The sequence below is a fragment of the Plasmopara halstedii genome (genome assembly GCF_900000015.1).
Source record: "Plasmopara halstedii genome assembly, contig: Scaffold_3120, whole genome shotgun sequence".
NCBI lineage: Eukaryota > Oomycota > Peronosporomycetes > Peronosporales > Peronosporaceae > Plasmopara > Plasmopara halstedii.
Window position 1 is genome coordinate 1190311 of NW_020190023.1, and position 23883 is coordinate 1214193.

At 45.5% G+C, this 23883-nt stretch overlaps 5 protein-coding genes across 5 annotated transcripts; 1 reads left to right on the forward strand and 4 right to left on the reverse strand.

Annotated features, from left to right (window-relative positions):
- Positions 1–904: 904 nt before the first annotated feature.
- PHALS_07779 (cyclin-like protein) lies at positions 905–2752 on the reverse strand (the record flags this gene model as incomplete). Its single annotated transcript, XM_024721307.1, has 5 exons — positions 905–1273; positions 1339–1467; positions 1528–1692; positions 1774–2229; positions 2291–2752. The coding sequence occupies 5 exons, from the start codon at positions 2750–2752 to the stop codon at positions 905–907; spliced, it is 1581 nt and encodes a 526-aa protein (XP_024586419.1).
- Positions 2753–3382: 630 nt separating this feature from the next.
- On the forward strand, positions 3383–11402 carry PHALS_07780 (hypothetical protein, variant; the record flags this gene model as incomplete). Its single annotated transcript, XM_024721308.1, has 8 exons — positions 3383–3440; positions 3496–3677; positions 3741–3819; positions 3875–10655; positions 10873–10972; positions 11033–11076; positions 11147–11255; positions 11322–11402. 8 exons carry the CDS (start codon positions 3383–3385, stop codon positions 11400–11402), a joined length of 7434 nt encoding a protein of 2477 aa, XP_024586420.1.
- A 165-nt stretch (positions 11403–11567) lies between these two features.
- Positions 11568–13320, reverse strand: PHALS_07781 (poly-binding-splicing factor puf60-like; the record flags this gene model as incomplete). The annotated part of the gene is made up of 7 exons (XM_024721309.1): positions 11568–12125; positions 12188–12259; positions 12323–12386; positions 12464–12534; positions 12605–12713; positions 12775–12995; positions 13084–13320. The coding sequence occupies 7 exons, from the start codon at positions 13318–13320 to the stop codon at positions 11568–11570; spliced, it is 1332 nt and encodes a 443-aa protein (XP_024586421.1).
- A 137-nt stretch (positions 13321–13457) lies between these two features.
- On the reverse strand, positions 13458–17351 carry PHALS_07782 (zinc finger; the record flags this gene model as incomplete). The annotated part of the gene is made up of 1 exon (XM_024721310.1): positions 13458–17351. The coding sequence occupies one exon, from the start codon at positions 17349–17351 to the stop codon at positions 13458–13460; it is 3894 nt and encodes a 1297-aa protein (XP_024586422.1).
- A 1238-nt stretch (positions 17352–18589) lies between these two features.
- Positions 18590–19780, reverse strand: PHALS_07783 (uncharacterized protein; the record flags this gene model as incomplete). Its single annotated transcript, XM_024721311.1, has 1 exon — positions 18590–19780. The coding sequence occupies one exon, from the start codon at positions 19778–19780 to the stop codon at positions 18590–18592; it is 1191 nt and encodes a 396-aa protein (XP_024586423.1).
- Positions 19781–23883: the final 4103 nt, after the last annotated feature.

Consider the following 23883-nt stretch of genomic DNA (forward strand, 5'->3'; position numbering starts at 1 on the left):
TCTAAGCGCAAAGCCACGGCAGCCTCGCTGCACAGCCTATGCTGATGCATGTCGATAAACAGGCCGCGATTCGTCAGATCGAAGGAGAGCCTTCGTCCATAACAGCTAGTCACATTGATGTGCGTCTCAAGTTTGATATACATCTGGCTTGTCGAGGCTTGGTGAGGATTTGATCCGTCCGCTCGGAGCTGATGCTTGCGGACATGCCTTCGTTGGATCAGCACAAGCTTGCAGAGCTGCGAGAGCTCGTGGGTTTACGCTAGGTATGGCGGCGGGAACACGATCGCGAGGAGGAGTGTTAGAAGATCGGCTTAAAGCATACGTTGCGCGATCGAATTCCCAGACCATGGGGCAATATTGTATGATTGCGCCCGCGATGACACGATAGAGTTGCGGCCAATGACGTCATATTACAGGCTTACAAAGTAGCGGACTAAGGACCTAAATATAATCCCTCTAAACTTGCCTTCTATTCCTCATTTCATCTTCTTAATACGATGAGGTTAGCCGAAGCAAGTATACGAATAAATGCTCTACGCTATGGAGAGCGACCACAAGATGTGGTTGACTTTTCGATCAAACTGCATTTATCATAATTTTCGGATTGTCAGACATAAAATCCGAAAAGTAGAAAAATGCAGTTTGAAATACATTCGGTAATTCAGACTATTTGATTGAGGATCACTACATAAGCAAAAGGTCATCTCGGATGACGCTATAATATTGTGTCATACCGCGCTTCACAAAGAGCTGCAGAATATATGACAACGATGAAAACTAAGCCTCCTCCTAAAAGTGCTATGACAATATTGAGCGTAAGTCGCTTACTCGCGCTCTTAGCGAGTGCACTGCTTCAGGAACGAGCTCTCATCCATTGAAGAGAGCTCGCAACGCTGACAATTAACTAAGAGCTCTTGTCCTTGCCTGCCTCGAAAGGCGTGTACAGGTCCAAGGAGTCTGCCAGCTGGCTCTTGCTGCAAGCAGGAATTGTGCTTGCCTTGTGAAATTTGTCCACCAAGTACTTCTCGCTCACAGCTTTTGCTTTATCGCGCTGAGTTATGACGACCTGATTTTCAATAGCGTGAAGGCGATGTAACTCTTCGACGCACTCTTGAAAATCCAATGGATTGTACTTGGTCGCATGGTGCAATGTCGGTGTCCAAGGATCTGATACTCCCGTTGTTAGACGTGCAAGATATACAGCAGAAGCCACCAAGATTGAGGGTTTGAACCGAACCATATGGAGAAACAGTAAAGCGAAGTCACATAAATACTGCAAGAGAAGTGGCAGTATTCATTAAAAAGCGAATGCCAACCAAGAGACGTCCGTGCACTCACCAGCACCAGCGATCGCTGTTTGTCCGTCGTACATCCTGCTTCTGTATAACGGTGTATAAATCCGTAGCATGTCGTCGATGCGACACGGTATTGCAGTGCATTAAGCACCTGTACTTCCATATTTAACATCTATACACTCATCATATAAAGTGAATTACAGCATTGTCAACGAAATGATGCGCTGCATACCTCCACAGCAGTGTACGTTTGGTCGGAAATGTACACAAACTCCTCAACGTTTGGGCCGAATACTTCTTCAAACTTAGCTGCAATCATCATACATGCGCAGCCAAGTAACTGGAACTGTTTGCGATTAATTTTGATCTTCTTCAGGCAGCGATCGACCAAATTAACCTATTGGGCAAAAGAATAAGGTTTCCAAACATCAAAAGCCGCGGATAAGCATAAATCACTTGAAAAAAGTCTTTAACTTACTGCTTTATGGAATGTTTGTGAGTCAAGCTCATACTCCTCACAAACCTCGACAAGCCAGTCAATCAAAATAGTTCGCATCTTCTCATTTATGTCCATCTGGACGGTACCAATGTAGTCTGCTTCGGGCAAATACTTGATCTCATGTTTTCTATAATAAGTATCAAGCTCGCGAATTAATTTCGCATGGTGCGAGCTTATTGTAGCAGACGGCGCGTCAACATCACGCACTGATGCAGTGTACGTTTCAACATCAAAGCACGAGTCTTTATGGTCGAAAGCGCATGTATACGGACGAGGAAAATACTCGTTTTTTCGTGCCGCAACTTCAGCTTTCAACTCTTCGGACTCTTGAGCCTTTGATGTATCATTTTTCTTTTCTTCGCTTACCACCTCAACCGCTTCTGCACTAGTTTTCTTCTCCACCAATTCTTGATCACCAATCACTGCTAATTCAACCTGCAATAACCTCATTAGTTTTCCCATATACTCTCTTTTCCCTCTCTGTACAACACATCACCTCTGCATCCACGCTGACTTGCTCCTTTTTCATAACTTCATTCTCTTTTCTCTCGCTAGGCTTTGAAGAAGCCTGAAACGACAACATACTCGTTTGAACCTTTTGGTGTGGGACTGGTGGCTGGTTTTCAACACCTTCGAGCTTCCGCTTCTTAACGCGCGTCGTTTCGGTCTTCTTACCGACCGGTTTACACTTTTTCGCTTTGCTAGAAACTGTAGATGCCATTGAGCTTTTCAACGCGGAGTTAACAGTTGTAGCCGTCGTCTTGCCTCGTGCTGAGGCCCGCAATGCCTGAGACTTGCTTTCGTCGTTCTCTACTCGCTTCTTAATAACGCCTACGCCGCCTCGTGAGGAACCACGCGGATGTGAAAGTTTCTTTGCATTGTTACTAATATCCTGTAGAGCCCCGCGCTTTCGCTTGCGTGTAGCGTCGGTCGCTACGCTTCTTAGCGTGCGCTCCATGAGGCGGAAGTGGCTTGGTTCCGCACTGGTAGCTGAAGAGTCCTATACAAAATCCAAGATTTCTAGCCAGCGAGAGGGCACTACTTAAAGCTTACTTATGACTTTTGAAATTCCAAATGCAACTCCCAAACAACATAAATCGCCGCAAAAACGTTTCTAAATGATAATACCAGTCTCAAAATTTGTCCATCCGGATACTGGTACTCGATTTTGAATGTTAAATTGAAATTGGGTACTGATTGATAACGAAACATGCTGTGACTGGGTCACCAAGAGAAGTTTTTTTGAATCTGTGATTGACTGCGCGCTGATGCAAATTGACGCTCAATGATATGTAGCTATCAATTATGTCGTTGAAAGGCAGCTGAAAATCATGATATAGAATTGCCCTGCCATAAAACTTGGTTCTTGTAGCTCCCAGTGTATCTGCTTGGCGACAGCAGTTCGCGAATTACACGAAGCATACTTCACTGCAGACCGCAAACAAGTCACTGCACTAGTGTCAAAGAATGGCTACATGTTGAGAGTGTTTGGTTTTTTCTACGAAAGGTAGATTTTCTTCGCCGACTTTTGAAACTCAGATATAAAATATCTTTTCACTAAATCACGACTTTTCAAGATCCTCAAATCATGGGGCAATTGCAGGGCAAGGCGACGTACTTGGATGCATCGACCTCCTTTCTAAACGGTGAGCATCAATCTTCTACCAAGCTTCTTCTAACTTTAGTATTATCCATATACAGCATCCGAGCGGGACGTGAACAAACTCTGGGAAGGCTTCAACGATGTGGCAGAGGGCTTTGGCCTGAATCGAGATGAATTTGTGGAGATCTGCCAATTAATGCAGCGCTCGCTCGACATTTATGCACATGACGAAATGGACCAGCTCAGTGGTGCTCTATTTACCGCTCTAGACACAGATGAGGTGATGTAGAACATCAATCATTTTCATGCTATTGCAACTGATCGTGTAAATGTTGAGATTTAGAACGGGTTGGTTGATGCACTCGAGTTTTTGGGTACGATGGCCATGATATCAGCCATGTCCACTTCCCAGAAATTGACATGTACGTCGCTTTTTCGAGCCTTTTTGAAGCTCCAAACAGACTAATGTCGCAACAGTTGTGTACAATTGTTACGACTTTAACGAGACGGGGCAATTGTCACTGGATGAACTTACGTTGGCCTTCAAGTCGACGTTGACAGGGCTATGCAAGCTCTGTCAAGATGTTTCCTGTCCAACGGAGCATGTCCTTGAAAACTTGGCACGCTACGCTTTGCAAAAAGCTCACAAGGCTGATGAAGATGCTTTTTTATCGCTTTCTGAGTTTTTAAATTTTTGCAATTCAACTCCTGAAGTGACGTCCTGGGTCGACTACTTTGACTGTCCAGGCGAAAAAGTAGACGAACAGACCGGAGACGATAGCGATGTAGAACAAGAGACCATTGCAAATATTCTGGCATCTTCTGCTTTCGACGATGGAGATAAAGCAAGGGACAGAGACCGAAATCTACCATATGACGCGTCGGTACTGGACTTTACAGTGAACAAGGTGCTAGAGCAACGTCCATGGCAACTTGCAGTGACAAATTTAGCGCACAGTCCACCTCCTGTAATTGATCCACGATTGCCGGCCGCAAGTCTGGAACTTGAATGGATCTATGGTTTTAATAGTGATCTCCGAAACATCGTTAAGTATGTGTCAACAACTGAGGCAATTTATACTGCAGGCAGCGTTGTTGTCTTGTATGATACAGACGCCCACCACCAGCAATTTGCTTGCCACCACTCGGGACTTGTTCAGTCAATGGCTCTCCATCCGTTGAATCGTCGCGTCGTTGCCACAGGTGAATGTGCGCTCGAGCCGAAAATTGTCGTCTGGTCGACAGAATCAGTGAGTGAGAGTGGAGGTGGAGGCGGAATCGCAGTACTGAGTGTCATTCGTGGGTTCCATCGACAAGGTGTGTCTCAACTAGCGTGGCTACCGACTGGACGGACATTAGTGACAGTCGGTCAGGATGAATTCCACTGCATCGCAGTTTATCAATGGGGAAAAGCAACAGGTACAGCAGACAGCGAAAAGATGGGTGATGCGGATTGGGAAAAACCAGCGACGCTTGTTTTCGCTGGACGTGGAGGTCAAGAGCCTGTGCACGCACTAGCAGTCTTTTCTGGACCTACAGGTCAGCCTCAATTTGTTACAGCTGGGCAACGCCATCTCTTCTTCTGGATACGGGAGCCTGACGTACAATATTCCAATTCTCATGCGTTATATAAACGACTCCCTGGAGTCCTGGGACGCAAAGCAAAAGTGCAAACCATACTCAGTTTGGCTGTTATACCAGGTGCTTCAGTCATGATCGCTGGAACGGCGCGTGGACAATTGTTGGTATTCGAAGGACGCAATTGCGTACGCGTAATTCACGCACATGCAGCAGCCGTGACTGCTCTTTATGCTTTATCAGATGGACTATTAAGTGGTGGAAACGATGGCAAAATTCGCGTGTGGAATCGACGCATCGAGGCCGGTGCTCAATTCGACCTGGTGGCGCTAGGCAGTTCAGCACCTCGCGTGCGAAGCTTAGTAGCTTCTCCAGATGGCGAAGCTAAAAAGCTGCTGATTGCTACGGCAGGTGCGGAGATCTTCGAAATTGCATCAAGTGATGGTGCTAATTTGCACTTTGGTCCTGTCGTGTGTGGACACTCGACAAATCAGCTTCATGGTCTTGCAACGCATCCGCACCGGCATGAGTGTTGCTCGGTGGGGGACGACCATACTGTGCGTGTATGGGATCTTTCAATGCATCGCCAGATTCGTGTCGCCGCCCTAGATGCCCCCGCTCGAGCCTGTGCTTACTCACCGGACGGTTCTATGATTGCAGTGGGTCAAGGTGTTGATGAAGATGATGAGCGTATTGCGATTCTTCCCCCGAAGTTGAGGTCATTGCAAGAACGTCAACAGTCGAAGTTCGTCAATTCGAACAAAACTGGCGCGTTTGTCGTACTGAAGGAGTCGTCACTTGCAGTGAAATTCGAGGCTAAAGACTCTAAGCGAGCGATCAAAACTGTGCGATTTTCGGGGGACGGACTTACACTGGCTATCGGGTCAAGCGACAACTGCATATACTCGTACCATACGGAAGACTGGGCGTCTAAAGGCAAATGTCGTGCTCGTGATGCTGGCGCAGTTCTTAGTTCATTTGATTTTTCAACTACAGGTGAGCACATTTTGGCAAACGCTCGAAATCGAGGTGAAATAATAGCTTTCGAGAGCTCGTCTGGTGGGGAGATCACGCAGTTAGCGACGCTACGAAATGTTGAATGGCTAACGTGCTCGTGTCCTTATGGATGGGGTGTTCAGGGTGCGTGGCCAGCACATGGCGCACAGGAATACGAGATCTCGGCGGTCGATCGCTCTTCTGGTGCTGAGACACAATTGCTTGTGACTGGAGACACGCTTGGCATCTTGCGTCTCTTTCGGTATCCTTGTGTGAATTTAGATTCACATAGTCAATTTGCATATGGCGCGGCTAGTACCATTTCAGCCATTCGCTTCACAGCAAATGGGAGCTACGTCGTCGCCTGTGCACGCGATGAACGCTGTATTTTCCAGTGGCGCGTTGAGCGTGAAGAAGTTGATGCCGTCGGTACGATCGGCGACGCAAATGATCCGATAATCACCTCTGACGATGAGCGCGAACAAAGTCACGGAAAACTACGGTCTATTCATGAAGAAGTTGCCGCTGTTGGTGACTTTGCGCTTGAGCTCATTGAGAATCGACTACAGAATTCAATGTGCAGCAATGATGACAAGCGGCAAGAAAGTGAATTAGAGACCTCCAAAGCACATTCGCTTATTTTAAAACCGTGGGTGAAGTACAGTGTACCACCTTCACAGTCGCCGAGTGAAACAAACTTGGAGCTTCCGACTTTACCCAGTGAAAGTCTTGAGCTTGAGTGGGTATATGGATATCGCTGCCACGATGTTCGCAATAATGCATTCCTTACACAATTTTCGAGCTCAATCGTATATCCAGCTGCAAACCTGGTCGTGGTCATGGATACGAAGCTTTGGCTACAGCGTCATTTTAAGCAACACACGGACGAAGTGACAAGTCTTACTATGCATATCAAGCCGGGTGAAAGGGCAAATAATTTTCGAGAGATCGCAGCGTCAGGACAAATGGGGCGTCTCCCTGTTATTCATATCTGGCGAGTCGATTCGTTTGAAGTGATTATGTCCTTGCGTGGCTTTCATCGACAAGGTATTGCCGAATTGCGTTTTAATGCAGGCGGCAACTTGTTGGCAAGCATTGGACTGGATGATCGAAACTCACTCGCACTGTACGACTGGCGCAGCGGTGAGTTGCTCGCTCATACGAGTACATCATCGGTAGGACGCATTCTTGGCTTAAGTTTTCAGCAAGAATCGGTCATGACACCAAAAAATGTAATGAACTCCAACGGGTCTAAAATGGCACCCATCATCATCGCGACTGTCGGCGTTAAGTCTGCAGCCTTTTGGCGCCTTGGAGCAGGTCGAACACTCATCAAGAAAGACGCACTACTGGGACGTAAAGGCCATCAATTAGGTGTCACGCCATCATTTCTGAGCATAGTGTATATGGGCGACGATGCCATCGCGGGCACCGTCAGCGGTGATTTAATTTCTTTTAGAGGAATCGAGCTATTCAGCATTGTACCTGCACACACACGAAGCGTTGCAGCGTTGTACGCGGTCGCGAGCGGTATCGTTAGTGGTGGTCAAGACGGTTTGGTAAAGCTTTGGAGCGCTGACTTGGAGTGTCTGGCTGAGTTTGGCAAATTTAATCCAGCACAGTACGCAATTCGTAGTGTCTTTTGGGACACTGCTCGAGAGTTATTACTCGTAGGTACTAGAGGCGCAAGTATTCACTTAATATCGAGTCGTGATGGCACTCCGATAGAATTCCAGATGCCAGATGGGGCGTCAGTCCCGTTCATAGAGACCCACTCACGCGGTGAACTTCATGGACTTTGTGTCTGTCAAACGAAAGCTCGAGGCTGCACAACTGGCGACGACGCTGTGCTCCGTGTATGGGACTTGACGCGCCATCTTGAGATCATGACGAAAAAACTTGAGACTTTCAGCCGAGCTTGTGCCTATTCCCCGGACGGCAACTTTATTGCCGTGGGATTGGGCTCTGACGGCACTAGTCGACGTCACAAGAAGGATGGTACGCTGTTGGTATTTGAAGACCGTGGACAAAGCTTAGAAATCGTGCATGAGACGCGCGATACTAAGCAAGCGATTACCGTCATGCACTTCTCCCCTGATGGACATTCCCTAGTGTGTGGTGCCTTCGACGGTTCGGTGTACATTTATGACGTGCCGACTAATTTTATGAAGCGTGCGATTTTTTCTAAACACAAAGCACCAATCACTCATCTTGATATTTCAAGTAACTCGCAGTACGTGCGTAGCAATTGCAAAGGCTTTGAGTTGTTCTTCGCCGACGTCACCACCGGTTCTCACATAGCCAGCGCAACAGCACTTCGCGATCAAACGTGGGATACGTGCTCCACCATTTACAACTGGTCAAACCAGGGAATTTGGCCAGTACCACATAGAGACTTAAACGATGCTATCGGTGAAATCACATGTTGTGCATGTTCAGAGCCCAGTGCACCTTACGTAGACAGTAGTGCAGTTCTTGCGGCTGGCAACTCGCATGGAGCGATCAAATTGTTCAATTATCCGGCTATTGCACAGGGTGCAGGAGCAAAGACGTATCATGGACACAGCGGTGCAGTTTCCCAGTTATGTTTCTTGCGAGCCGGCGGAAGTGTCTGCGTCAGCATTGGTCGATATGATCGTTGTATGTTGCAATGGAGACGAGTAGATAGTGCTGACAGACGTGTGGACAACGAACAGAGCGGAAATGTGACCATAGCAAAGGATCCTGAAGGTGATCCTGATGTGGACGCTGAAGGACATAGCCTGCTCAAGGCTATTACCACTGGCGGCAGAAGGACCCATAGAGAAGCGAAGCCATTCTTACAAACAATGATAAAGCCGTCGAATGCTGTTCAGGAACCAAGTAGAACCGACGGAGTGGGAAGCCATCGTTCTTTTGAGCTCGAGCATGTGTTCGGAATGCGTGCTCATGACGCTCGACAAAATGTCATGTACGCGCGACCTAAACGAATTGTGTATCCGACTGGATATGTAGGCGTGAGCTATGATCGCCGAGAGCACCGACAAGTGTTTTACGATGGGCATAAGCATCCTATCTTCTGCCTCACAACATCGTCTTGTGGTGGTTTCGTGGCTTCGGGGGAGATTTGTACACAAGATTTTGCACAAGAGAGACCTCGCATTCACATCTGGGAACCTGCGACTTGCATGCGCATCGTTGAGCTTAGCTCTTTTCATAGCAAAGCAGTGACTGCTGTTTGCTTCAGCTCAATTGATCCAAAGCTCTTAGCAGCGGTAGGTCAGGATGATTTTCACTCTATAGCCGTGTATAGGTCACCATCTGGTCAATGGTATGATGGCGCACTCTTCGCTAGCTCCCGCACAACGAAGCTTGCTGTGTTTTTTGTCTGCTTCATTGAGGAGCCGCACAGTGCAGAAGGTTGTCACTTGGTCTCTGGTGGAGAAGATCATGTAATCTTCTGGAAGATGACGCCATTGACACTGACAGCACGGAACGGTACATTTGGTGCGAGAGCCCAGCGTCAACCCGTTCTTTGTGGTGCTGCAATGGATGATATTTTGATCACCGGCTGCGAATCAGGTCATTTGTATGTCTGGCAGGCCTGTGCTGTCTCACGAGTGATTCCAGCTCATGCTGGCAGCGTTTATGCTATTCACGCCACGCCGTTAGGATGTGCGACTGGAGGTCGCGACGGACACGTGAAGCTCTGGGCACGGAAAACGCTCACGCCATTGATAGACTTTGACATTGCACAGTGCCAACCAGCGCCACATAATGCATGTGTGCGTTCGATCTGTTGGGATGTAGCAGAAGATCGTTTGCTTATCGGTACGATAAGTGCAGAGCTGCTGGAACTCTCTTGTCTCACAAGAAACACCATTCTCGTGTCTGAGGGTCACTTTGACCGCACACTTCATCTTAATGGTCTTGCAGTTCATCCGCTGCAACCCGAATTGGTCGCGACGGCTGGAGGTGACTCCACCGTACGTCTGTGGCATCTTGAGAAGCGCTGCGTTATTGCTAAGACAGTTTTGGATGGAGCACTTCATAGTGTCGCCTTTTCTCCAGAAGGCAAGTGGCTCGCTGTAGGCTTTGGTGGAACTTCACCGAATAATGCAAGTCACAAGGACGGTGCGTTTGCTATACTCAACAGCCAAACACTTGAAGTGCTACACGAAGGACGAGATAGCAAGTCTAGCGCAATGGATATGACATTCTCGCCCGACTTGACCTTGCTGGCATTGGCTTCAGCTGATCACTGTGTGTACTTTTACTCAACTCTCGAGAACTTTGCACTTCGCTTCAAGTTCTCGAAATCCACTGGTTGCGCTACTCGCCTGGACTTTGCTGTGGATAGTAGCATGGCTAGAGTCTCGACAGATGCGTTTGAGCTGTTGTTTGTGAGTACTATGGACGGTGGCCACATTACTTCAGCTGCAAGTGTAGCAGATGTCACTTGGGCATCACACAAATGTTTATTTTCCTGGGATTCTCAAGGCGTATGGGATTTCAATGGCAAACCAGAACACCATGTGTATGCTCTGGCAAAGGCAAATACACAGGAAATGCTCGTAGCTGCTACAAATCAAGGAAAGATTCATGTATACGATATGCCGTGTCTGTCCAGACACACGGAGCAAGATACACTTCGTGGTCATAGCCTTGATGTGGCAAATGTTGCCTTTACATGTGATGACTCAAGGTTGGTTTCCGTCGGTGCCAACGACAAGAGCCTATTTGTATGGAAAATAGGGTCGAATATCGACTAATTACACGATTTAGACGCTTTTAGCAAGTCCTTGAGTATCAAATACTTAATTATGATTAGATCTCGTGGGATATTTGCGTTTGACAGCTGAATGTGATGGACCAAAACTTTGTTTTATACATATTTTGTATTATGAGAACACACGATCCAGGATGGGGCGCGTCTTCGAGATGTATGTCGACAGCTCGCGCATCTTCTGCTGTGGTAACTGCAACGCGCACCTTGCACGCAACGAAGACATAATTTCTAAGGTGACATGACTTGATTTTCTTTTCGCCAGTATCTTGATGCTAATTTTGTTCTGTCATCAGAACTTCCAAGGCACAAGTGGCAAAGCGTACCTCTTCGACACAGCGTGCGCGTTGATACGTTTACGCTTCTACATATGACATTCAAACCATTTGACGTCTTTCTGCGCTTTTCAGAGTCAATGTTTGTACAGGTCCACCAGAAGAGCGAATGCTTATGACGGGACTGCATGTTGTGCTAGATCTTTACTGCAACACGTGCTGGAGTCCTGTAGGCTGGAAATACGTACGTCACTCTCTTGCTTTTATACTCTCAGATTCGTGACCACTTGATGTTGCTATCTACACGCAGAGAGAGGCACACAATGCATCGGAAAAGTACAAGGAAGGCAAATTCATACTCGAGTTAGCCAAGACAAATCAGTCGCCCTGAACAGAGCGAAGCTTACAGCGAATTGGCTGGAGACAAGGAAAACTACAGCAATAAGTGGACGACACACAAGCATAGTGAACGCAAAAGAGCTTCTGCCACAGTATTACGTAAACAAGAAGTACATTATTGCATATTTCACCCACCATCTTGTTCTCAAATCGTTTTTCACAAAAATCCACTCGTGTATCGCTGCTGCTCCAGCTCTCGAAGAGAAAAGTAATGCACTTGTACCTGATTCCCACCAAAGAATCGGCCATGTAACGCTTGTTTAGCTTTCGAAGCACCAACTGCATCGTTAAACAACACAAATACGCGCACGTGGTCTGCCAATTCGTGGATCTCCACTTTCTGGATATCACCAAACTTGCCGCATTCACCACGCACCTCATCCTTTAACTCGTCATCGACTTCTCCACATTTCACGAGGTTCATCAAACAAAGGCAGCACTTATCGTTCAGATCGTTCGGATCCATGACTTTGTCAACGTCATCTTCTTCAAAAGGATTCGTTTCGGACTCAGCCGCATTAATCTTGTCAATCATAGCTCCTGGACCAATGCGCACCACTTTGTCTTGACTGGTGGCTAGGTTGATGATCATTGCGGCTTCGCTAGCTTTACCAACCTTAAGTGGCTGTCCAGCCAGCTCAAAACCATTCATATGCTGGATCGCACTCATAGCGCAGCTCTCTTCCACAAAACGCATGAAGCCATACCCACGGTGCTACAAGTTGCAAATTGATACATCAGCGTTTGAGTCATGTGGTGTCTTCACGCTTAACATACCACTCCAGCTTCCAAGGGTGAGGCTGCCGCCATAACACACGAGTGAATAGTTCCAAAGGGAGAGAAAATACTCTATATTGACCCAATTGCAATAAGTCAAAGAGATAAACACACCATGTATTCTTGAGCACCTACCTCTAAGTGCTGGCTGTTGAGCTCCAGTCGTACATTTGCAATATAAACGCACTTGGTTGGAATACTGTTGTTCCAATCAGACAATTTACAGCGTAAGATTACGGTTCACGACCTTTAAAAAGTCAAAATCGTGTTTCGCACTTTTTAATTGCCTCTTGTCCGATCGACAGTGAATCGTTAGGATTCGTATTTCCACGGTGTGGTCGTCCTACCTGCAGTCATAACGATGCAATTAAGTAAATTATTGTACCAGGGTAGAACCTTTGAGTATTTCTGACACACCCGTATCGAGCGATTGGCCAGCATTGTTCCATTCAGCACTTGCACAGCGCTTTCAGCTGCCAGCACGTCTTCGTACTCCAAAAAACAAAAGCCTTTGGATCGCGATGCACTATAACAGCCCAAGTTTCGTTAGCAGAAGCGTCTTCAAGTACCACAAATCGTTTGCTTACCCTGGCTCCAAAGATAAATCGATTGAGTGAATCGCCCCAAACGGAGCAAAGACACTACGAATGGCATCCTCCTTAAGATCATAATACAAGTTGCCAATGTACAATCGTCTCGCCAGATCATTCTGCGACAAACTTCCATTTGCGACGCTAAGTGACAATAAACTTGCTTGTGCCAAAGCTCGTGCTCGTGCCGCCTGCGCGTCTAATTGACCACTCTCGCCCTAAAGTAACAATAAAGCACGAGAATGAAGCTAAAACCAGATGCATCAAGCTCAGAACCCCTAAATACTGCTCAAATTAGTATCGTACAAAAAGCGGACGCGTAGCCGCCGCTGCTAGGGCTTGTAGCTCTTCCGGCGCTGTCTTCTCTTGAACGACACTCGATAAGCGCTTTACAATATCACTCAAAGTTTTGGGACTCGTTGAAGCATTTCGTTTCTCAACATTTGTGTCATCATCCTCATCGTGGCCCCATCGCGAGCGACGTGAGCGCTTGACCTGTTCGTCGGTGACGTTGATCTCGCGTGCTCGTTTTGTCGAAGACATGCGCTTAAATTGTGTAAGGTACTTCAACACTAATGAATATATACCGGCACTATGTTTTATACTTCTTTACTTTACTTACCTAACTGCAATAAAATACCATCAATATTGCTTTACCAAAAGTATCTCCTCTGGCTACTCTACCCGCGAATGTCTTCTCGAGGATGTAGTAGGCTTCGACGTGACAAAGATGGAGTGAAGGAGAACAAATCTTCTTCATCATCTGTATACACCGATAAATTCTCAGCGCCGAGGTTTCCTGGCGCATTGATTTCGTCTACAAGGAAACTACCACCATTTTCGCCTGCTGTAGGCGAGTCAATTGATAAGAATCGCGTTAACCGACGATTCATTTGCATAAGGGTTCGAGGAGAGACCTTGCCATGTGCAAGTTCGTAAAGCTCTGCGTTAGAGAGCTTGCCAGTTTGTGAAGAAACTGTAGTAGGCACGTTTCGAAGATGGAAAAGATTGAAAGGATCAGTCTCAGCATGCACACCACCATTTGCTTCGAAACACGCTCGGCAATGACGAACCGGGTGCAATAGACCAACTTCTGGAATCGATATACGTTGTGATGTGCACTTAGCGCACATCCATTTGCCGCAACGTTTGCATGAATGTGGACGGCGAAAGAGCTTAAATGGTGTATTGCAGTTTGGATCTTGACAGTGCGTAATTGTCTTCTTGTCCGGCTTTTTGAGTTTCTGCGAAAGCACTGAGTACTCTCGAGCTAGCTTTTGTACTATGTCGGCTGCGTTCGACAGCAAATCTTTCCACAGATCTCGATCTTCGAGTTTAGTGACACTGAAATGCATCTCCTTTGCTGAAACTTTACTATCTTCATCATTTTGCTGGTGGTCGTACGCAGTGATATAGAGACCATGGTGACCTACAGACGTGTGCGTCTCGTCTTGACCATGTGTGTAGCGACTTCGTACTGATAAAGGCACAATCCACTTCCATTGAATCGTGTGTGTTTCATCCACTTCACTTGGGTAGAAATACCACAACTTATGTGAAACATATTCATACACAACGAGCGCCTTCTTCCACTCACGGCCGCCATGTCGCTCTTTGAACAAATATCCAAACGCACATCCTTCTCCTTCCAAAAATGATGATCCAAAGCCGTGTGCTGTAGAGTAGCTTGGTCGACTTATCTGATTTATAATATCCTCCTGGAATGTGGGAGGTGTAAGTGCAGTCGTCGAGCTTAAATTATCTACAGAAGAGAGTGGTGGGGCCGTTGTCGTCAAAATGCAGCTTAAAGGGTCCTTCTCAGTCATGTCATCGGATGCTTCAACTAACTTTCGCCATAGTGGGCTTGACTTCATTTCGCATTGGATACGTTCTTGACTCCTTGTTTTCGGGTCCTTGTAACACATCTTTAAAGCTTCCATAACGAGCTTCAAATTCGAAATAGCGTCCGTTCCAGCCAAGAAATTGTCCTCTTGTCCACTGTGACTTTTATCCGTGTCACGGTTGAGGTATACTTTGCAAAGTAAAGGTGCTAATTTCGCGTCAGGACCTTCCGTTTGCAGGATTCGCCCAATAATTGGGCATTTGCGAGAGCGCTTGCTTTTAAAATCGCCGATACAAAACACAAGCATTTTTGTAATCTCACCCAACAGAAGATTTCGCATCGGATACTTTTCATAGCACGTAATAAGAGTCGTGATCACATGTGCTCCAACAAACATTCGGTCCAAACGTTTCGACTCGTTTGATAAGACGGCGTTTAAACACTGTACAACCGACCAGAGATGAAATCCTGACACTTTGCGAGTGTTAAATGTGATCACTTGTTTCAAAAACACCATCAGTTCGTGTCCCTTACGCTCCATACACATGATCAGACATTCACGTAGACGTCGATACTCCCGCACATTGCTACGCCAATCGTCACTACAAAATATTTCCAATTCATTCAGATCGCCATCAATCACTGCCTGCAACAGCGTTATCCACGCCTGTTTTTCGGTTTCCGACGACGCAGCAAAATACTCGATGGACTTAACTTGTATCGTTGAACCTTCAGGATCTTTTTCATTTCGACGTTGATGATGTACCATCGCATTTGCTGGGGCCGTGGGTGAGCGTTGCGAAGTAGGGGAGGTTTTGTTATTAGCGACCACTTTTTTCCTTATCGTCACACTAAAGCCAAATTCGTGCCAGTCAGAACTTTGCACATTTTCCATTTCATCCAGCGTGATAACACTTTGATTGCCTAAATTTGGCGTAAAAGCCTGGTCTAAACTAGCTGAATTCGATACCTGACCATCACGCAATGCAGTCATGCGAAGTCCCATCATACAATTTAAACTTACTTGACATCTTTGCAGCTCATTCTTTAATTTCTTTTTAACCAGCAAATTTCCCTGACGCATGAGGTGAGTCGAGCATAAAAAATTTAAGCAGTCGATGCCCATGGATGCAGCTGAGGAACCTCCAGTGCCTTTTGTATCGGTAAATTCCACTGTTTCTGTCAGCTCAAAAAGATGCATGAGCATCATAATGCACGTTGGACGTGGATGCCCCTGTGACAAAAGCACCAACGATTCAATCGAAGCCACGCTCCCCCGTCGCTCACGCGTCAGCGGAATACTCCAGAAAGTCAACTCCTTAATCATCTGCACAAAAAGCAATTCGAGCGCAGCTTGATGCTCCTGCATAAACAAATGAATGAGTCGTCGAACTTTACGCGAAGTGTACTTGCGTAAAGCCGAGTTGGCGGTTTCGCGCGAAGCTCCGCAGATTGATACATACTCATCTTGGCCAGTCACTTTATCTAGCGGTATGGTTTTCGCTGAAATGGCTACACCACGTCCAGTCAAATACGGCGCGTGTATAATTTCCCGCAATAACATAAAAGTATTTTCGATACAGTCCCGTTCAAAAGCATTGCGTGGTGGCGAAAATGTTACTTGCTTTTGAATCAGCTTTTGCATCATGTGAGTTTCAAATAACGAAGTGATGGCCGCTTCCGAGTGTTCAGCGTAAATGAGATGCAGTAACAAGATACGAATATCGTCATGACCAACATTAGCCAGCAACATATCCACAGTTGCGGGGTGCTCTGCTAAAAAGTGCAAAATACATGCACCCTTTTGACCACGAATTGCAAAATAACGTAGGACTTGCGAAGCAAAATTGGCTGAGTCATGGCTGAAAATACCGTACATGGCCATCTCATTGACTTCGGTGGTCAATGGAGCCGGAATGCCAGTGTTATCCAGATCATCCGAATCGGACTCGTGATCAGACTCGGCATTGTCTGTGTGTACAGTGACCTCTTCTTTTGCTGTATCTATATGCAAGTTGCTCGTTGACTTATTTGGAGTTCTAGGAGAAGGCAACGGTGAAGCCGTGGTCTTTAACGTGGTAAAATCTCCTAGAGATGACCTTGCAGACGATGCCCGTCGTCTTGCCAATCCATTTTTTTCTTTATTCTCTTCTTCATGTTCTGCAAAACTTTGCTCCAATGTCTGTGCTCCGTCTTTTTCGAAAACTTGTACAGCCACTTGAATAAGCTCCTCCAGTTCAGCGACAGATGCTTGGCGCTCTTTACGTCGAAGAGGTGTATCACACTTAGACGAGACGCCATCTGCCTCACGCTGTAGCATATCAAAAATTGAGTCCCAAAATTCGGCGCATTCGTGCGGTTTGCCTGGATCACAGACAGCAATAACATTCATAGCGCCACCAGCAACTATAAATTGTGCAGCCATTGCACGTGTATGTCTTGGATAGCTTGCATCCAATGCAAGACGAATAAATTCAAGCGTTTTCTCTCTTGAAAACAAGATAATTCGAAGACGGCCAGTCATACGTTTAAATAGCAATTCCAGCATCTCGAGCGAAAAGCTCTCGTTGAGCAATTGAGCAAGCGTGTACTGTTCGCTCATAAGTCCATCGACAAACTTCTCGATATTGATCCGCACCTGTTCGGCTGACTTTCGGCGCTCCAGCTGAAATGTAGCCTCGTTGGCTGTAGGCGACGACGGGCCTGAACTCGGGGGTGTTTTCTCCACCATTGTGCGACGAGCGAGCAATGTCAAGTCTACGGAATGGATGGGAGAGATGTGGTACTACAGTCATCAAGTTCCAGTGAGGTTGGAATGTAGGATAGGAGGTAGATTGATATCAAGAGGTACTGTAAGCTTTCAGAAACGCTTGAAGGGTTTTGATCATAAAATCAATGATGTCAGGGTATAATATATTAGAAGAAACACTCCGGCTTTTTCAATATTAGAGCAGTTTCTATTCAAAGCAAGGGGATCTGCGGTATCGACGAATAGATTGAGGGCTGCAGAAATAGGCACCCAATGCAGCTAGTCGCTATCGTCCAAAACAGTCAATACTTTGCAAATATATGTATTCTCCTAGACGTTGTTGTGATTTAGTTGAGAACAGGCAACTAACACTTTAAGAAAGTAGCATTGTGTTCGAAAAAGTTTCAGTCACATAAATCAAAGAATACTTCCAATTCACACTTCAACTCCCGCCCAACAACGTTCAAATTCAGCAGTCAGCTCACGCTGTTTTGGTGTTTGATTTGCGGGAACACGCTTGTTTAAAAGGGATAAATTTCCCAAATCCTTTTCTTAGAAGTCAAAGCTCAAGTCGTTAAATTAATCTTTGCGATGCTACTATTGCAAGAAACTCAGGCTGACTTTTATTCAAGTTTTGGGCTCAGCTGCATTGTCTCGACGAAGGAAATTTTGTAAAAGGTATATTATTAAATATGCCTTTGTAGTCAAATAATTTCTTGAAAAACTATAGGACTACTCAATATCTTCTCCGACTTATGCTACAATTAAAAGATGCACTATTCACATGACTGCCCTGGTTTCTATATGGCTCCACGCTCACTTACCATTTCTTCTCATTAATAACCTTATTTCCTTCTGAGTTACTTGCTCAAACGAGTAGTTCTACAATCAAATTGTCCATACAAATTTATAACAATTTGGTCCATCAAGCAAATCTTGCGATTTTTAAAGCAAGTCTGTAGACCTGCTGTTTCGTAATTTGTGCTGAGCTCTTCGCTGGACTTTTAACGTACACATTGCAGTGTAATTGATGTATAATATTATTTGACCATCAGAGGGACGCACATTACAATATTTAAAGAGAGAATCAGGAACTTAAGTATATACACCGCAGAATGCCAGAAATTCTTCAAGACAAATTGTATCTTTCGAAAAGTTAAGTCACATTAAGTGCTTGTTATCATGTATATATAAAGAAGTCACGCACTTGATGTCTTTTCTTATCTGCGTGCCATTAAAGTCGCAACGATTGCAGTAGTGACTGCAACAGCAACTGATGAGACCGCGTAGCTATTCTTGCGAAGCTGTTCGGGTATAAACCCGAACGACGACGTTTGCGCAGCATCTTCTTTTGCTGCAACGACGGGATTGATGACCATGGTTTCACCGATTTCAGAGTCAGGCTCAGCGACAACTCTAACAACGACATCAGTCTCGACTGCTTCTGTCACATTCATTTCCGATTTCTCGGACTGAGTCTCCGTCTCCGACTCGTCATCACGCACGGTCTTTGCTAGGGTTGATTGTTCTTCTCCTTGAATATCTGCAGTTTCGACTATTGCCACAGGCTCGCCTTGACCTTCGAGGATCGAATTTTCGAATGTCATGACCTTTTTTGACTCAAGAACCACTTCATCAGTCACATGCCTGGTCGCAAGCTTATCAGAGCTGACGCTTGACGTCGATAGAGCAGCAACTGTTTTCATCGTCGTCACATCCTCTGCCACAACTGGTTCAGCTATAGGCTCGTCAGTCAACTGCTTAAAATTGATCAGTTTTTCATCGTCAACCCCGTTTTGAGCCATTACTGACTCGTATTCTTCTTTACCCGCAAATTCAACAACTTTAGGAGTTTTCTCCATAGTTTCGACCTTTAATATGGTCTCAGTCGCTGCATCCCCAGCCGAAATTTCGACCGTTGCAGTATCTTCAGCAAAGGCCTGGACTACAGTCGGTTTTTTTTCAACAATGTTGACGGTCACAGATGCAGCATTTCCAGCTGCAATTGATTCTTCAGATACACAAGCGCTATCATCCCTGCGCTTTTCCTCAGTCGCAAGTTCTTCGGCCGCTAACGCTGTCTCAGTAGGAATTAATTTCACAGTGGCATCCATTGATGATTGAGCGGCAACTTTTCGCTCAGTTTTTGTCGAATTTACCTTTGTTTTGGTCTCAGCCTTCTTAAGGTCGACACCTGTCGAGTCCAGCGTAGCAGCCACCAATACATACGCGGATCTTGCGACGGCCAATTCGTCATCGTCAATTGCCGTTTCCAGCGTTAATTCGGCTGTAAATGTACTAGCAAAGACTTCGACATAATTACAAGCAGCATTTTGATGAGCTTGAACAATAGGAACCACGAGTGACGCCTCGTCGGGTAGATTGCAGTAGTACCAATAAGCTCTCGACATGTTTTTACACAATGGTGGATTGCAGAATGACAAGGATACCGGTATAGTAAGAGAATATTCTTGCGATTGATAGCGCGGGAGAGTCCAACATTTGTTACTCTATTGTGATTATTTAAAATCGATACTCATTGTTCAACGATTTCGTCGGTAAGTACAAAAAATTTTTGACGAACATCGCCTTCAAAAAACAAACCTACAAAGTTATGACAAAATAAATGGTAATCAATAATAAAATTATAAGCAAGTCGCAATTGTTGATTACATGTTTTCTCGGTGCGTGCGACGGCGCTAATTGTCCTTTAATATTCAGATGCTTCAAAGGTGTGAGTGGACTCTTTCCATACCATATATTCTTTACCTGACACTTTTAAGTCATGATATCTCACTTATTGATGAAGTTCAACATTTAACAGTTTATAAATTCTAAGCAACTTTATGCGGATGTGCTCGAATGGATAGAGTAACTGGTCAGTCTACATTGGCATTGGTCTTCGCGGTATTGATCCGCAGACCTGCTTTCTTCCAGAGCAAACCAAAAGAGGCATTTCGTTCGTGTCAAACACGCAGCCGTCATAATCATGGAGTAGCTGAAAAAAGCGCACACACACGAGCACCACTCGCAGGTGTTTGATGTGAATTTCCACATTCAACTTTTTGGCTTCGCACGACAATGGACGGATATGTCGTCGGGAGACTTTTGTGCATAGCCACGATGTGGCCCGATAGCCGTGTTACCAGACGTTAGAACTTCGCTGGTGCTTTAAACACTCCCTCCGGCATAATCATCCGCTCTTAAAACATCCGTCCGATATACTTACCGCAGTGAGAGAGGTATCGCTATCTCTCATCAGCAGTTGATAATGAAAACTAGGTCGATTCCACTGAACAATCCACAGCCGACCATGTAACTCTGCGACACATTTATTCTAAAATTCGGATATTGGGTCAAAGTCGTGATTGTATTAAGCTTATCGTTAGCATGCACAATTTGCCACATGTTTTTAGTTTCTCTGACACAAAAAGATGGCGATCAGTGTGAACACTACATTTCCTAAGCAAAACCGCTTCGTGTATTGAAAAAGAATTAGCGTCAATGACGTCACAAAGTGCCCTCGTTGTGACCATAACCGTCTGACGTAATATCTTTTTTTCCGGGATTCAAATCTTTTTGTGACGCATCCCCTATCTGGGCACACCGCGTGATGGTTATTTCAATCTAGGGTGGAACGAAGTTATAGGATCCTTTAGAAAATCATCCTACTCCGTACTCAGTGCTCTGCAATTATCCTCAACCGCAAGTTCATTCATTACTAATGTAAGCTCAGCTTCTCCTCTCGTACGAACCATACTAAAAGTAACCTTACTTAGTTTTTTAAGATCTTCTGCTCGGGGAAGTGGAGGGAGACTTGCAGTCACCCCGGTCACAACTGAACAATCTTTATTGTCTCTAACTTGTGGGGCTTTGCCGCCCTCACGGTGGGCCTGTCGCATGGTAGTGCTGACTCAACAGTATCACCTTGCTGTTACAAGAATGAAGTCTTCAAGTCCCTAGTCCCTCTACTCGTGAGTGACAGTCGCCCTTCAGCTCTACCAACTCTAATACGGGAGATCGCGAAATCTAGTTGCTTCTGCTATCCATCGGTCCTGAATACCGTGCTGTCATTGATTCACTACAAAGACCAAGACATACCGTCGTCCTCTTCTGTCTCAACATTGACATCCTCTAAAGTCAGCAATATACAATCGTTCTTTTCCTTTTCATCATCAGATATCAACTTAGTACCGCTTCTGCCATCTGGACTCGACTTGAGGCACCTAACAATACGATTACTATTACTATCAGACAATCCCATTCCCTGCACGGAGCTACTGCAGCTTCGTGCCCGCGCAAAAAGCGATTCTGGCGGAGGTATGTTTATGACACGACGATGCTCCAGCAACAGCCAAGAGCGTAGCACTTAATTTTTACGACTTCCAGTCGACTTATGCATTGTGGCATTTCCGCCACACTGACCAAATGAGAGTATTTTTCGAATCAGGTTTCAGGACAAGACAAGATTACACGCTGTCAGAGCTCTCTTTTTCATTTTTTGACGGTCCAACATACTATCGACACTTTGGCCAGCGTTATCATCGCAAGATACGCGAATATTGTTTCCGTATTAAGCATCTTTCGTGCCTTTTTTGCTTCTTTTTTCGGTAGTGGCACGTTGTTCGTGATTGCACGGTTCACATGGACCCAAACAGAACTTTTGCAAGGTCTCAAAGACCTACACGTTGCTGCCAACACCCAACCAACCTGGTCGTAAAACCCAACTTGTTTAATCACAACTCCCATAAGCCACCCTGAGATACGATAAAACCCAAAACTTTCCCAGCAGGCGAATGGCGACCTACTGGGACCTGAAATTTCTTCTAAGTGGTTTGTCGCCCGCCCTTACGTGAGAACCTGACTCTTCGTATCCCTCAGCTAAGAGCGAAAATGGCACACAAGGTGCAGATATTTTGTTCTATCGCAGTTTAAATTCCTATGGGTAGCTGGGCTGTTCATTAGCCAAGAGGTTTTCTTTTCTTCCCCACCAAGGACGAAGTCTATCGCCTTTGGTGCACTCGCAGGGCGTACATTCCCCGCATCTTATCCTGTCTTCAGGCAGGATGATTATGTTCTGCAATGAATGAGACGCCATTCACTTTGCGAAAAGCCTGGTTGGATGCAGAAGGTCTCGGTGCAAGCCACACCGTTTCGGAGAATAATCATCGAGATATTAACCATCTTTCCTCCGGGGAGGCCAGACGCCATTGTGGTGATCAAACTCCCTAACTAATGACGATAATTTACGCGTCTTTGCCCCCTTTGCGGGTACTAGATGAATTATAATATACCTGATACGTCTGGATAGATAGTACAAATCATATTTCCATGTTCCCTATTTTACCTAGATATTTCAATGTTATTGTGTAATCGTTCCAGATTAATCATCAGAACATGCTTTGAGAGGATAAGTATATCCCCGACTTGGTTGTGCGATTGTTCAACAAGTTCTACCAAGTTTTACTCGGTTGTTGTGCAGAGCTGCGACTCTCAGAGTCCGTGTGAACAAACGCAGAGGGGTTGGGTTCGTGTGCTTCTACATTTAGCGAAATCTAGAGCCTATAGAAACTGCTAGTTTGCTTTGCTATTTCACAGATACATATATATAAGAAAATTGAAAATCATACTAAATACATACGTCTTACTACTCCTCATACTTTTATCATAACGTATGGCTAGCAGCCTCGGATCCTCCCACTATTAACTCTGCGTCATCACCATAAAATACAGCTCTGTTTCTTTTGGATATACACAATTTCACCAAGCGCAATATAATTCTTTTATCGTATCACTGAATGGTTGAAGGTTAAGTACACAAATCACAATATTTGTCCCATTTGTCTTGGCAAACTACTCGCACAAGTACAGTGTTCACTATTTCGACATGAAATAAATCCTCATTAATCCTCTGGAAAGGATACCAAATGGTGTTGAAGTGTCGCGAAGAGGCGGCCTTTCAGAGTGTGAATGAGACGGTAATGGGTACCCAGATTCTGGCTTTTCGGCCTATCCACGTCGTCTGTGATGCTTCAGCCTTTGCACTAGTCTTTACTTTGCCACATACAAATGCCTATGGGCTTGAACGCGTGATCCCGTATGAGCAAAGCTGCTACCTATCCAATTAAAATATGTACTTCCAATAAATTATGACCTATATTAAGTCCAGGGTGGATTTACTTGGCTCTGAGCCGTTTGTTATCGAATCAGAACATGCGTTGTTGTGATCACACTGTTCACACTAGTGTGTACATCGTCACCACATATCTGGCAAGATGCACATCCTTCTTTGTCGAGTATAACAATGAGGTACGGTCTGCTTAATGTGGTTGCAGATGCACAAACTCGTCGCCCCGAATATGATTCACAACGGTGACGTCGCCAATTGATATCATGATAAGTACAGTGCGCGGGTAATGCAATATATGCTATGCTGCGTAAAGACTTTAAAGCAAGGAATTTGCTAACTCAGAATACGTTATATCAAAGAGCAGGATTGTACGCCTATTCTGCT